The 12,655-nt window shown below is 43.6% G+C and overlaps 1 protein-coding gene across 1 annotated transcript; it reads right to left on the bottom strand.

The window, feature by feature from the left end:
- Positions 1–633: 633 nt before the first annotated feature.
- On the bottom strand, positions 634–11,905 carry LOC114431538 (brevican core protein-like). The gene is made up of 14 exons (XM_028399066.1): positions 11,698–11,905; positions 7,732–7,811; positions 7,199–7,579; positions 6,944–7,118; positions 6,713–6,840; positions 6,345–6,638; positions 5,405–6,250; positions 4,057–5,259; positions 1,815–1,922; positions 1,551–1,709; positions 1,394–1,476; positions 1,131–1,275; positions 872–1,054; positions 634–794 (listed from the first exon to the last, which is right to left on the bottom strand). Exons 1-14 carry the CDS (start codon positions 11,715–11,717, stop codon positions 673–675), a joined length of 3,927 nt encoding a protein of 1,308 aa, XP_028254867.1. The 5' UTR covers positions 11,718–11,905; the 3' UTR covers positions 634–672.
- Positions 11,906–12,655: the final 750 nt, after the last annotated feature.

Genomic DNA, 12,655 nt, shown 5'->3' with positions numbered 1-12,655 from the left:
TGAGTCACGTGACCTCAACCGTGTTTCTACTTCCGGTAAAGTTAGTTTTGCAGCATCCAGATTCTAGCCATGTGCAAAATAGATTAATTTATACGTGAAATAATTCAGATCATCCGTATTTCTTTAGGTTTTTATTAATTTTATTTGATAAAGTTGCACAAAACACCTCAAACAATGTTGATGTGATTAAATAAAGTTCACACGCAGCACTTGGGGTATGATAGGAGGAACGATTTATTCTTTGCTCTGTTCTACAAAACTTTATTACAACATAAAGCTGATGAACAAAACTGTGTCGGCTGGGAAATCAAAGGTTTCTCTGTAGGAAAACATGGTGTAAAAACTCACATATGTACAGTGTGTGTGTGTTTTTTTTAAGGTTGACTTTGGAGTTGAGAAAAGTAGGAGGACTTTAGCACCATTTTGTTTTTTAACTACCTATAGAACCACTGCACTGCACAACGGTTTAAAATCTATCTTATAAAATATCATACAGGAAAACAAATAGGAATGTTTGTATCACTGTCTACTTCTGATTGGCTGTTGGGAAGCTGGTGTTTCTATGGTTTGTCTTGTGTGAGCATTCATTGGTAAAAGCACTTGATATATTTTTCTTTCTTTGATCTTGTCATGTTTCAGTAAGAGTTGAAGAAATTCAGACATGGCTGCCATTTAAAACTTGATGTCCCAGTACTGTGGCGTCTCTTTAGTGGCCTCAAAATCATCTTCAGCTGCAGCAAAGTTGCCATCGGTCGGTGACGTCACCTCAGGGTGCAGCGTTGGGCCTCCAGCCTCTGAAAGGTTGTAGACGTTTTTGCACTTCATGACCTGTTATGGAGCACAGATTTTATTTTCAGTGTTCTTATCTTACCTTTGGTGCAGAGGATCTGGGGCCGCTCCCACATGCCTCCAGGCAGACACCTGATCAGAGGGTTTAACCTCTGCTGGAAACCTTCTGTGCAGTGATAACGCACAACCGCACTTGTCTCATATCTCTGCCGAACTTTTCCAAATATAGAAGCGTTTCGGACTCTTGGCGGTGGGCCGCAGGATGCTGATGGAAGAGGTAAAGGCGTTGGAGCACCATGTTGATGAGTCAAGTTAAAATAACACTCGTTCATATTACTCACATGTGCCTTTCTTGCAGGTGTATGCCAGCTGGTAGTTGCAGGGGGCGTCGCTCCAGCGCCCATTGTCATGCCACACCATCACCACACAGTCTTCTCCAGACAGGAAGTAACTGTCAGGCTGCCCTCTGTACCAGTTCTCATACAGCTGTGAACATGCAGCTACTATTACTCACCCAGTAAAGCTTTGGTTTCATTAAATTTCACATGAAATCCAGATGTTTTCTAATGTTGTCTTCTGTTTTGTGTTTACACTGTGACCTCACCAGTGGGTTCCCGTCAGACCAGCGGAAATCATTCTCAATGGTCTTATCATTCAGACCAGTCCACTGGTATTCCTTGTAGTTGTCTAGTAAGAAAAAGAGCAACAAGTTTAGACAATAAACAAACAAATAAAATCACACATAATTATTGCAAACCTACCGTTGATGTAAGTCTGTTCTTCAGGGGTCATGACGGACACCAGGTGGGCTCCCATCATGCGACAGTGCTGCTCTGCCACCTCCCAGCTCAGACGCTGGCTGAAGTGTCGATAGCAGAAACCATGAAATTTGTCCCAGCCTGGTTCACATCGTTCCAGGTCTGAAAACATCACAGAAGGGCAGCCAAAGGAACGAGGGTTCAGTGTGAAAATAATGTCTCAGTGTGAGGTTACTTCCTGTCTTATACAAACAGCACAGAGCTCACCGGTCTGGCAGAAGTCTCCTCCATATGTTGGCAAGCACAGACATTTAATCTGCCCTCCTCGGTCAGTGCAGGTGCCTCCGTTGAGACAGGGGTCGTCCACACAGGCGTCTGAAACACAACAGAAGAGCTGAAACTACACAATGCAATGAAAATGAGACTGCAAGTGAGTAAACATTAGTGTGTAAAAGGATATAATGCAGCTGTGTGAACCGTGTTACTGGTTCCAAAGTGGGTGTTTGCTCCATGTCAGCCAACAGAGGGCAGCAAAAGACACATCTGTGTTCTTTGGTTCACTTCTGAGTTTTTTCTTTTGAGTTCTTTTGACACATTTATTGATAATCCTTTATTACAGTGATTGGAACAAACCTATCAGGATGTTTTTTTTTCAAATTCAGAGATACTGATAATCAGCAGTTCATGCAGTGATCAGCTGCTCCTCATGAATGTGTTCTTCTCCTGTGAAAATCTTCTGATGATGATAATATTTATGTCATTTTCTTCTTTAAAAATGTGTATTACTGTCACTGTCAGATCACAGCTTTGTTGTTTAAAGTCCTGCAGAAAGAAAAAAACATGTGGCTGCACCTTCATTTTAATTATCTGAATTTGTACAAAGAAAGCAAAAATGAAGGCATACATATGTATCCAAGCTGAAATTAAAAATGTTGCAAGGTTTATTTGCTTCCTACGACAAACTGTAAACAAAACGTTGTGTTGCCTGTCATTATACTCACACTGCTGCTTTCAGAAACCTCTCTGTGGGTCCATATGTGTGTATAAAAAGGTAAAAGCTCCTCTACATGACTCAAATGAGAGTCATATGGGCTCAAAGAATAACCATCAGTCAGTTTTGCTGGAGAATACACAGCTGGAAGATGGAAACCATCAAGGTGAAATTTGTGCTGAGATCTATGTTGACATCTTAATTTGAATCACTTTCTCATTGTGTTTCTTCTCCTTCTGCTCTATAAGCTGCTGAGGCTGAATCACCATGAATAGTCCAATCTTTGAAAAAAATCTCTGCTCACCTAATTAAAGCTTTAACGGAGGTGCTGAAGCTTAAATTAACTGTGAATGTCTAATAATATAAATGCAGCTTAAAAACTGATGCTGAACCAACAAGACGATCCAGATGCTTTAGTAAAAGGCAAACAGTAAAAAGTCTTTGATATGATGGAAAAACAGTGTCAAAGTTTGACCTGCAACCTTTAAATCATAGTAACTGGTGTCAAAGTGAGACATTAAATCAGCCTGTAGCCTACATGATTAATTCTATAGAAGCAAATTCTGACAAAATAACAAGTGAGTTTAGTGAGAGTTTATGACTAGTGTTGTCATGTGTTGTGTATATTGTTAACACCATTATCTACACTCAGTCAAGGCTACTCTGAAGATGCTATTGTTAAAAATACAAGAACAAAAATCAATGAGTTGCTATTATCTGTATTAGACCTAAAAACACAATACAAATGTTTAACAATCATGATCAAACAACAGAAAATGAATTAATGACATTTCAAAACATGTTGCTAAATGCTAACAGAACAAATAGAACAGATTTTGTGCTTCTAAACACAATCTGTGCTTCTGAAATATTCAGTTAACACTCAGATATGAAGGGAAACTGCAGTTGCATTGGTCAGTGCTGTTACATTCAATAATTACATTCCATAAAAAACTCATATCTCCCTCATTCAGTTACTTCCACGTTTACAGGAAAAAACACTGTTAGCAGGAAGAAAATTATCACATAGAGGATAATTTGCAAATAAAATAGTGTGCTGAGATCAGATCCACCTGGAGATCATTGTGAAGTAAGCACTAAAACATTCATTCATATCAGTATATTACAGTACTTCACAGAAGTCGTCAATCTTTGGATGAGGAAGAAAACATCATGCAAAACAAGAAGGGACTGTTGACAAATGTCAAATGGGGGCTGTCCAAGTGTGAGTATCTTGGAGGGTAGAGCGGGGAGTCACGAGGAGCAGTGAGGAGCGTTGGAAGGTGAAGCAGGAGGAGTCAGAGGAGTGAGCGGGCTTTGTTGAGACAAAAAGTGAAACAAACGGGGGGAGGAAGTCGTTTGAGAGAGGAGGGGTGTTTTACAGAAAATGGAGTAAAGACAAATTGAGGAGGAGGAGGAGGAGGAGGAGGAGGAGGAGGACAGACGAGGGATTTCAGTGCATCACTGCACTAAGTAGGAAGAGGACTGTTAGGCTGAAGAGAGTGGCTTTAACTTTACCTGAGGATCTCCCTGCACCGCCTACAGCCGCCCTCTCATCGGGTAAGATAAGAAGCGTGGGTGGCTGGGTGAGACTAATCTCAACATCCAACAGACCGTGATCCATTGGTGGCATGACTTTCTGCGGCTTGGCCGTTTCGTGGAAAGCTCGGTTTGTGGTGGTGGTCGGGCTCCAGGTGCGTCTGCTCCAGTGTGTGGTGGTGCTGATGGTGGTCGGCTTAGCAGTGGACTTTGTACTCGGGGAGGAATCCAGAGCTGTTGTGGTGGTCTTTCGGTTGTATTTTGAATCGTTTAATGACTCTTGAGGTCTAGTTGTAGTGGTCAGCAGAGTGGAGGTTTGAGAATTAAGAGGAACGATGGTAAAGTCCTCAAGAGTGGGGGCAACGTTAGCTTCTTCTTCAGAGGTTGCGACAACGTTGACATCTTCTTCAAGGGTTGAAGTAATATTTGCTTCTTCCTCAGTGACAAACGTTGGGTCAACCTTGGCTTCTTCCTCAGTGACAAACATTGGGTCAACCTTGGCTTCTTCCTCAGTGACAAACGTTGAGGCAACTGTGGCTTCTTCTTCTACATCAATAGTTGGAGCAACCTTGGCTTCTTCTTCAAGAACTGAGGAAATGTTTTCTGCTTCTTGAAGGACAAGTGTAGGCTCAACTGTAACTTCTTCTTTTAATGAAAAGGAAGCATTAGCTTCTTCTTCCAATGATAGAGAAATATTCATGTCTTCTGGAATGGTAGCATTAAATGTACCGGGTTCGTGTCCACTTGCTTCTTCATAAGCACTTGTCACTGTGTCCCAATACATGCTGTAATTTGACGCCAGAAATCGTGCTGTGGCAGGCTTGATAGGTGAGTGGGTGGTGTCTGAGCCCTCTGGAGACTCTGTGGTTGCCAACTGGTCCTCAGGTTTTGTTAGGAACAACTGTTTTGTCTCACTTTCCATGTCTTCGATTTCTAAGCTGGCACTTCCCTCCTGCCTGGAAATGGAGGACTCCCAGAGCTGTGGTGCTGTGGAGAGGACGTCCAGACTCGGTGTGATTGGATGGTGTGTTCCAGACAAGAGTGTCGGCTCTGGAATTGCAGTATGAGGCGCAGCAGCAGCACTGCTGGCAGGACCAGAGGGAGATGGATGAGTGGGGTGGCCTGCGGTCGAAGAAACTGATGTAGAGCTTAAGCCGATGGCCTCCATGTCAAGGATGCTCTCTGGAATACAGCATAAAACACTTGAATACATCTATAGCTAAGAGTTACGTCAGACTATAGATAGCACATTCCTATAGTAGTTCAGCCATATATATGGAAAGTAATTCCCATAAGACTTACAAAGGCATAAAAATGCTTAAAATACCTTGAGAAGTATCTCCTGATCCATCCACAGGAGTCCACAGTGAGGTCAGTGCCTCAGTGGTAGCTTTGGTAGTTTGTACTAGTTGTGTGAGAATTGCTGCTTCTTCTTTTGAGGCCTGAGTTGTGAGTGACATGTGCAGTGGATCTTCTACTGTGGCCTCCTCCAGCTTCACCTGCAGCATGGGGTCAAGGGTCACATCCGTCTCCTCCCACAAAGCCTCTTCCTGAGTGTGGTTGCTGCCTGTGTCACTGTAGTTTCCCTGTGATATGTTGAAATTGAGCTTGATCTCTTGTGTTTCATTAAATGGTTTCTCAGGTGGTTGTGTGCTGTCTGTGTCTGTGTGTCTGTCTGTGTTCGGGTCTGGCGTTGTCTGGTTCTGTGTGGTTCTCTCAAGCTGATGGACAGTCAGGTTCTGGTGGGAGTCTGTTCCATTGTACGCACCTTGCAGGAATGTTGTGTTTTCTGTTGTATCATAGGTCTCCATGCTGTTGGTACTGTTAATCAGTGCAGTAAGATTCAGGGCGTCGTTGCTCATTTCTGTTGCAGAAACAGTTTCATTAAACGGTTCAGGGAGGTCCAGTGAGGGTTTGGTGTTGAGTGGAGACTCTGTTGTGACTGTAACTGTTGAATGTGTGTCGACTGGGTTTTCTTCAGTGGAAGGATCAGGGGAGAAGAAGGGCAAAGATTCGAGGACACTCTGAGCCTCTCGTTCCACCTGCTCTGCTGCTTGTTGGTTCAGGTGAAGTTCTTGATCTTTGTCCATAAGAATAACAACATTTTGTCTAATGTCCTCAGCTTCTGTGGCCACGTAGTCCAGCGGAGAGTCAGTTGAGGTGTTTCTGTTGTCTGTGGAGGACATGGAAGCCATTACAATCAATTTAAAGAATATTTTACTCATACATTAATTATGTTTTTGTACATGTAATTGTATCCTATATACCCCTGAAACAGTAAACATCATGCAGGCTGGACGACTCTGGGAAACCCGTCCTGTTGCTGAAGCGGTAGACGGTTTTGACGCCTGGCTCTGGCCCACCACAGCGCTCTCTAGGGGTAATGATGGGGTAGCGCACACTGCCATCAGCCAGCCAGCCAGGACTGCAACGGTCCAGACCTTCACTCCACGCTGAGTACAACTGCGCCGTCGTAGCCAGCTCTGCACCCGCAGCTCTGCAGTAGGACTGTGCCTCATTAAATGTTAACTGCAGTGGAAGGGCATTATGGAACACCTCTCCTACAAACACACAATATGTTTTTAAGTTATGATAAACAAACATCCAAGATTTGGGATAATATTAAAATGCATACCATCAATTTGCTCTACATAACAATAAACATCAAAAAGATCCTCTGTATCCATTGTGCCATAGTTTCTCACTCCTGGTTGACCATCCATGTCGCCGTAGCAACCTTCACGGGGCACTTGGATTGGGTACCTGCAGGATAGTAATTACAATTCTACAGCTTCTGTAGTTTCCAATGAAAACTTTATAAGCAAATATTTCAGTAATTTGAGTGTGAGAGGAGGTGACGAAATACCTGACAGACTGGTCTGCAAGCCAGCCTGCATCACACTGCTCATATCCGTCATAATAAGCTGCCAGCAGCTGGTCAGGAGTGGCAATCTGTGCCCCAATAGCTTTACAAGCCCTCTGGGCCTGACTGAAGGAGAAGGCATAGCGGTCCAAAGCATCTCTGTAGAGGAACACAACCCCTAAACACACAACATAATTGTGCATAATTAACCTTTTTGTTTTTTAACTTGTGCAAAACGACATCAAAAATCACTGTTACCTTTAACCTTGAGTTGTATGAGGTCGCTGGCGTCCTCCAGGCCCTGCTGCACCTCACAGCGATAGTGACCAGAATCGCTGGAGCGCAAGTCTCCCAGCCACAATGACAGGTCATCAGTAGAGGAGGTGTAATTGAGCAATGCAGCACGGTCTCGGTACACATCGTTGACTTTTATCCTCTGACCACGCGCCACCAAGATCTGTGTCTCCACCCCGCCAGACACCACGGTCCACTTCACCCGCGGAACAACCGGGGAGGAGGACGGAGAGGAGGTGGCTGTGGTGGACAGAGACACGGAGCAGGGGATGGAGATGGAGCTGCCCAGTGGGGCGACAATAGGATCTGAGTGGGGAATGTTCACCTTGAGCTGCTGCACCTCATCTGCAAAGAAAACGAGGTACAGACCGTGAAGGACAGCGGATCTGAAAAGTGTCAGAGTCATGCCCTCACATTTAGACAGCATTTAATGTCATATTAAGAACTGTGAATACATTCACAAAGCATACAAGATAAGGAGAACATTGCAGACATACCGTCAGTGAATGGGGTTTGGGTGGGAAAGGCCAGAGTGAGACAACAGAGTGCACAAAGAAGCAGAAGATCCTGGACACATCTGTGGACATAAAGAGGCAGAAACCCCTTAGTCAATTTAAGACACATTTTGAAACAGTTGAACAAACACTAAAGGACACTAGTATGACACAAAATTGTCCGATTTTCAATTTCACACATGCTTAACCTTTAATAGGAAGTTATTTCTGACAATGGGACTAATGTATTGTGTTGGTTCGGCAAGAACACGCTCCATCAATCTTACCAAGCTGATTGATTACAATTTAAAAGGCCACGACCTGCAAATGTTTGTGTTACCTTCACCTACAGATATGACTAACCTGCTAGATTGGCCACAAAGAGGCATAACTCTGGAGTAGAATCTTTGTGTAAAACAAACAGAACCCAGGAGATCATAAAAACGGACCACTGAGCTCAACCGAACTATATGAAAGACTAACATCTCTGTTTTTTTTTTATAGTGAAGCCCGGGACACACAGGCTCCTGACCACAAGCCATTCATCACCTCCGGGAGCTAATGACATGGCGTCTCAGCCCAGCGGCACCCTGCCAGCTCTCCGTCACCAAGCCTGGCCCTGTTATTAACCCAGAAGACATGGCAGGATATCCACAGTGACCTCACACAACCTCCTGAAGAGGCCAAAATGAAGCTGTTCATTCATCATTAAAGAGCTGCGTTCCAGCTCCAAATTACCTTTCAGGGATGATGTGGTGAAAAGTGCCTTTGTAATACAGAAATGTGGTACATTTTTTATCAAGGTGTTAACTCCTTTCTCAGGCGGTTAATTCAGCATCATTCTTAGACCTGCATTATTTATTTAATGTAAGGGTTAAACTAATCTACTCCTATAAAGGATGTACACACACAAGCTCATCTTTAATTAGCCTAAACTTCAACTAACGAAACTCTTTTATGGAATTTTGAATGTTTAATTTACACTAACTATTTGTCCAAATTTTCCGAAGCGCTTCAAGGTCTTGGTGGCAGCAGAGGGATCAAAGATGCCCTGGCCGCCTCTGACTCCATGAACTACTAGCAGCTCCTCCTGGAGGATCCTCGGGCACGCCCAGGCCAGCTGGGAGATATGACCATCCAGCGAGTCCTGAGTTGAACTGAAGACTAGTAATAGGAGACGCATCCTTGTCAGGTGCCCAAACCACCTCAACAAGCTCCACTTTTCTCTTTTCTGCTCTCTGAGAGTAAGCCAGGCCACTTGGCGGACACTTTTGCTTGCACCATCAATACAACAAAGACACTTCCAGCGTGTGTGTTGCAGTGTGTGTGTCATTAACCTTAAGATGAAGTGTTAGTATTTTTCACTCAGTTGTGACACATGCAGTTTTATATTCAGTTATTATAGCAGCTGTCTCCTGCATTGTGAGAGCACAAAAAGAGTCCTTCTGGTATAAACCACAAGTGTAAGAAGCACGAATAGAGTTGGCCCTTTCTGAGTGTATATCAAACACATCCTTCGTAAGGAGTCGGCACAAACACAGCTCACTAACTTGTGTCAAATTAAATGGCCTACATTGATGGCAGAATAAATGTTTTCTGTTTTCTGGCCAGCTGGGTGGACTCTACATGGCTGGTTAGTATTCTTGACAAGAAAACGTCTCACAAAAAGCGAGCAGCGGGCCAAGGGGACAGCTGCACACTGTGCCTCACTTCATACCGACTCCTTCACAAAAGGCCTCAGGGAAAATTAAAGGACGGGGTGCTGGCACACTTGCATACTTTTTTCTCTTTTTCTTTCTCTCGCTCTTTTCAAGGATGGAAAAGGAAGTTTTAAACCACAAAAGAGTCGTTCTGGAGCCGGCTTGGTACAAAAGAAACGGACACACACTCCATGCACACTGATTCAAACACAGTGTGCTTAAATATCGGCATTCATATTAACGGCAGAGGAGGAAAATCCTGGTCGCTGCTGGTTATTTTGGTGCCGGTCTTTAGCCCTTGCCATCACCACGTGCTTTGCAGTTCTGCTTGGTTTAATGAGAGTAACAATGACGACAAGTCAAGCTGAAATCAATGCCACTCGCTGCATTTAGTGGTCCACAAACTGCAGGCGGTGCATTATCTACAAGAAGGAGTAATCCAGTCTCCTCCTGCAGTGAGCAGCTACACACTGACACCTTGTCATCAGTGTCTTTAGATGAGCAAATATGTTAATAAAGAGACAGAAAAGCTGAATATTCTGCCTCAAAACCTGCTTCTACATCTCATGGGTGGCCTCTGCAGTGCTCTGCATCAAGGTCAATACACGCAAAGCATGTCTCCACTAACAAACCAGAAAATTGCTCCTGATCCCAGTTTAGCCGGGTCAGACGTGTCTGTTTGAGTGATGCGCTGTAGGCTCTGAGGACTGCTGAGCTGGAACTGGCTTAAGGAGTAAAAGATTCCTTCAATGCAGTTATTATAGGTTTTTGAGTTTTTTCTGGAATGGGTTAATTACAAGCAGAATTCTTCCTTCTGCAACAAGCTTCTCCACCATTTTCAGGAACTTTAATGTCATACTAGCTCACATTTACATGTTTATGGTACGGAATTAGGACTCAGGTCCCAGTTTAAAAGCCACAGAAGGAAAGGCAGAATATAAAAATAAGAGCAGTAAAACATATGAATTATAAAACATGATTTAAAACATGAATCTACAGAGTTCAGCAGTCTGACAGCTTCAGGGAAGAAGCTATTTTTGAGCCTGGGGGTCTTTGGCTTTGCTTTTAGCCTCAATTTACGTGCACTTATTCACACAACCCTTAGCAAGGCATAAGAAACACTGGTCGCTTTGATTGTCTTTACTTTTCTTAGTGAGAACATGCTGACAACACCCCATCAGCCAAAATTGAATCTCAGCACAAGGTACCATTTCTCTTTTATAAAAGAGTTTATATTAACCCAAACTGTACATGGCCTTGACAGTAACTGAAAACTAAAATAAGGTGAAGGAGTGATGCAGGACGCAAACCCATTATATTGCCTCCAGCATTGGCCAGTTTACACTTCAAAGCCTTGTCTAAGTCAACCCACCTCCAGCTCCCCACACCATCAACCGCCACACCTCCACACATCCGAAAAGTTACTCAGACATCTCCTAACTCAGATGGCGACCTTAGAGAAGCCACCCACCAGATGACTCACATCCCAGAGTGTCTGGATCAGTCCATCTGCGACCACAGGCCACCAAGAAGGACACTTCTGAAGACTCTCCACCTTCTCGGTTCAAAGGAAACATACCAACGAGTCTCAGCTTACTTGTGTTGTTGACAATGAAGCGATAAGTTAAGGTAAACTGCACTAGGATTTGCATTGGTTCTACTTCATTTTAAAGCACATAAAGGACCTGATGACAATTTCTTTGATGGGATTTCAAGGATGTGAGTCTGATGGTCTAAACTTAATGTTAGCAATGATTTTACAGGACAACAAATAAAACTAAAATCATCTGTGCACTTTCTATTATTGCTCCCAGCTTCTTTTCGCTTCAGTAGTTAATATCAGACCAAACAGCAACAGAAACTGCTTCCTGGCAGACTTTGGCTCTCTACCTGTCCATTACTGAAGTCCACCTGAGGTGGACCACAGGCAGCCCATGCACTTAAAAGACAAAAAGCATCTTCCTGTGGCTGCAGGGCGCATGGGATAAAACACACTCTTGTAATGCCCTGTGTCACATGAGGGCTGAATAGCTGCAGTTCTTAAAGTAATTCCCTTTACAATAAAAAAACATGAATGCACACCACAAGCTAACCTAAAAAACAAACAAACAATCAAAGCATGTTTTAAAAAGTTACCTTTAGCTGCACAAACACACACAAATTCAAGATCTAGGCAACTATTTAAACGCCCCTTTAACTTTCCTATAATACAACATCTTAACGGGACATCAGAGGAACTTTAAACTGCGTCAACTGCGCATCATCCTACCGGGATCTACTCAGCAGCATTTCAGCTGGTGCAGGATGGACACTTCTTCTTCTAACCACTGAATTCTCCGTCAGCTCCTCTCTCAGCTTGCTGCAGTGCGACTGCCCCGTCAGAGGAGGACGGCGGTTCTGGTTCTGGATGCTGTGCACAGGTATAAACCCCGAAGCTGCTGGGACTGGTGCTGCGCTGTCAGAGGGTAGCAGAGGAAAAGGAGAGAGCTGAGAGAGAAAGTGAGTCCTTAGATATGAAACCCTGAACTGCCCACTTTTTCACCCAACAATCCGGGTGGAGATGACGCACGCCTGTCAGGAGGACGGGAGGCAGGGAGGGATGTGAGCTGAAGTAACCGATGTCATAGGCTGTGAGGTGAATCCTGCACTCAGGAGATGACCTATATGTGTTTCTTTTACTGCAGTGAAGCGACAAATAAACTGAGCGTCATTTGGATGAACAGAGTTGAGTCAGCGCATCAGCAGCAGCAGCAGCAGCCCGGAGCGCGCTGCTGATGCTGCTGCAGGTACAGATAATGCAGCACGGTCACCTACAGTATGAGAGAGCTGCTTCTTTATGACATTCAAAAGTAACATTTACTGCAGAGGAGCAGTATGCTTAAGCATGCAAAGCATCCAGAAGACATACATGACTTTTAATTAGAAATAAAAAAAGAAGGAATGTCGTTTTAAACAGTGGAATGTAACTAAGTATTTGCACTTTGTTACTGTACTTAAGTAAATTTTTATGTATTTATAATTTACTTAAGTAAAAATAATAGTGCATACTTTATACTTATACTATATACTAAATAGTAAATAGTATAGTATAAGTAACAGCAGCTAACTAGTTAGCTAACTGAGCCAGAGCACCGGCATCATGACTGAGGCTCATTATAGAAACACAGCTGGCAGCGTGACACCATCTCAATGCAGAGTCTGACCTCACATCAGTCCAGCACTGTGTT

This window comes from Parambassis ranga, chromosome 2 (assembly GCF_900634625.1).
Source record: "Parambassis ranga chromosome 2, fParRan2.1, whole genome shotgun sequence".
In the NCBI taxonomy this organism is placed as follows: domain Eukaryota; kingdom Metazoa; phylum Chordata; class Actinopteri; family Ambassidae; genus Parambassis; species Parambassis ranga.
This window is presented reverse-complemented; position numbering and strand designations above follow the sequence as displayed.

What these genes read in the sequence shown, in the direction of transcription:
- LOC114431538 (XM_028399066.1), bottom strand. Translation starts at nt 11,717, where the DNA reads ATGCTGCTGAGTAGATCCCG. An exon ending in TTATGTAGAGCAAATTGATG is followed by an intron (nt 6,639 to 6,712) that starts GTATGCATTTTA and finishes GTGTGTTTGTAG; the next exon opens with GAGAGGTGTTCCATAATGCC. An exon ending in CACCTGCAAGAAAGGCACAT is followed by an intron (nt 1,055 to 1,130) that starts GTGAGTAATATG and finishes CTCTTCCATCAG; the next exon opens with CATCCTGCGGCCCACCGCCA.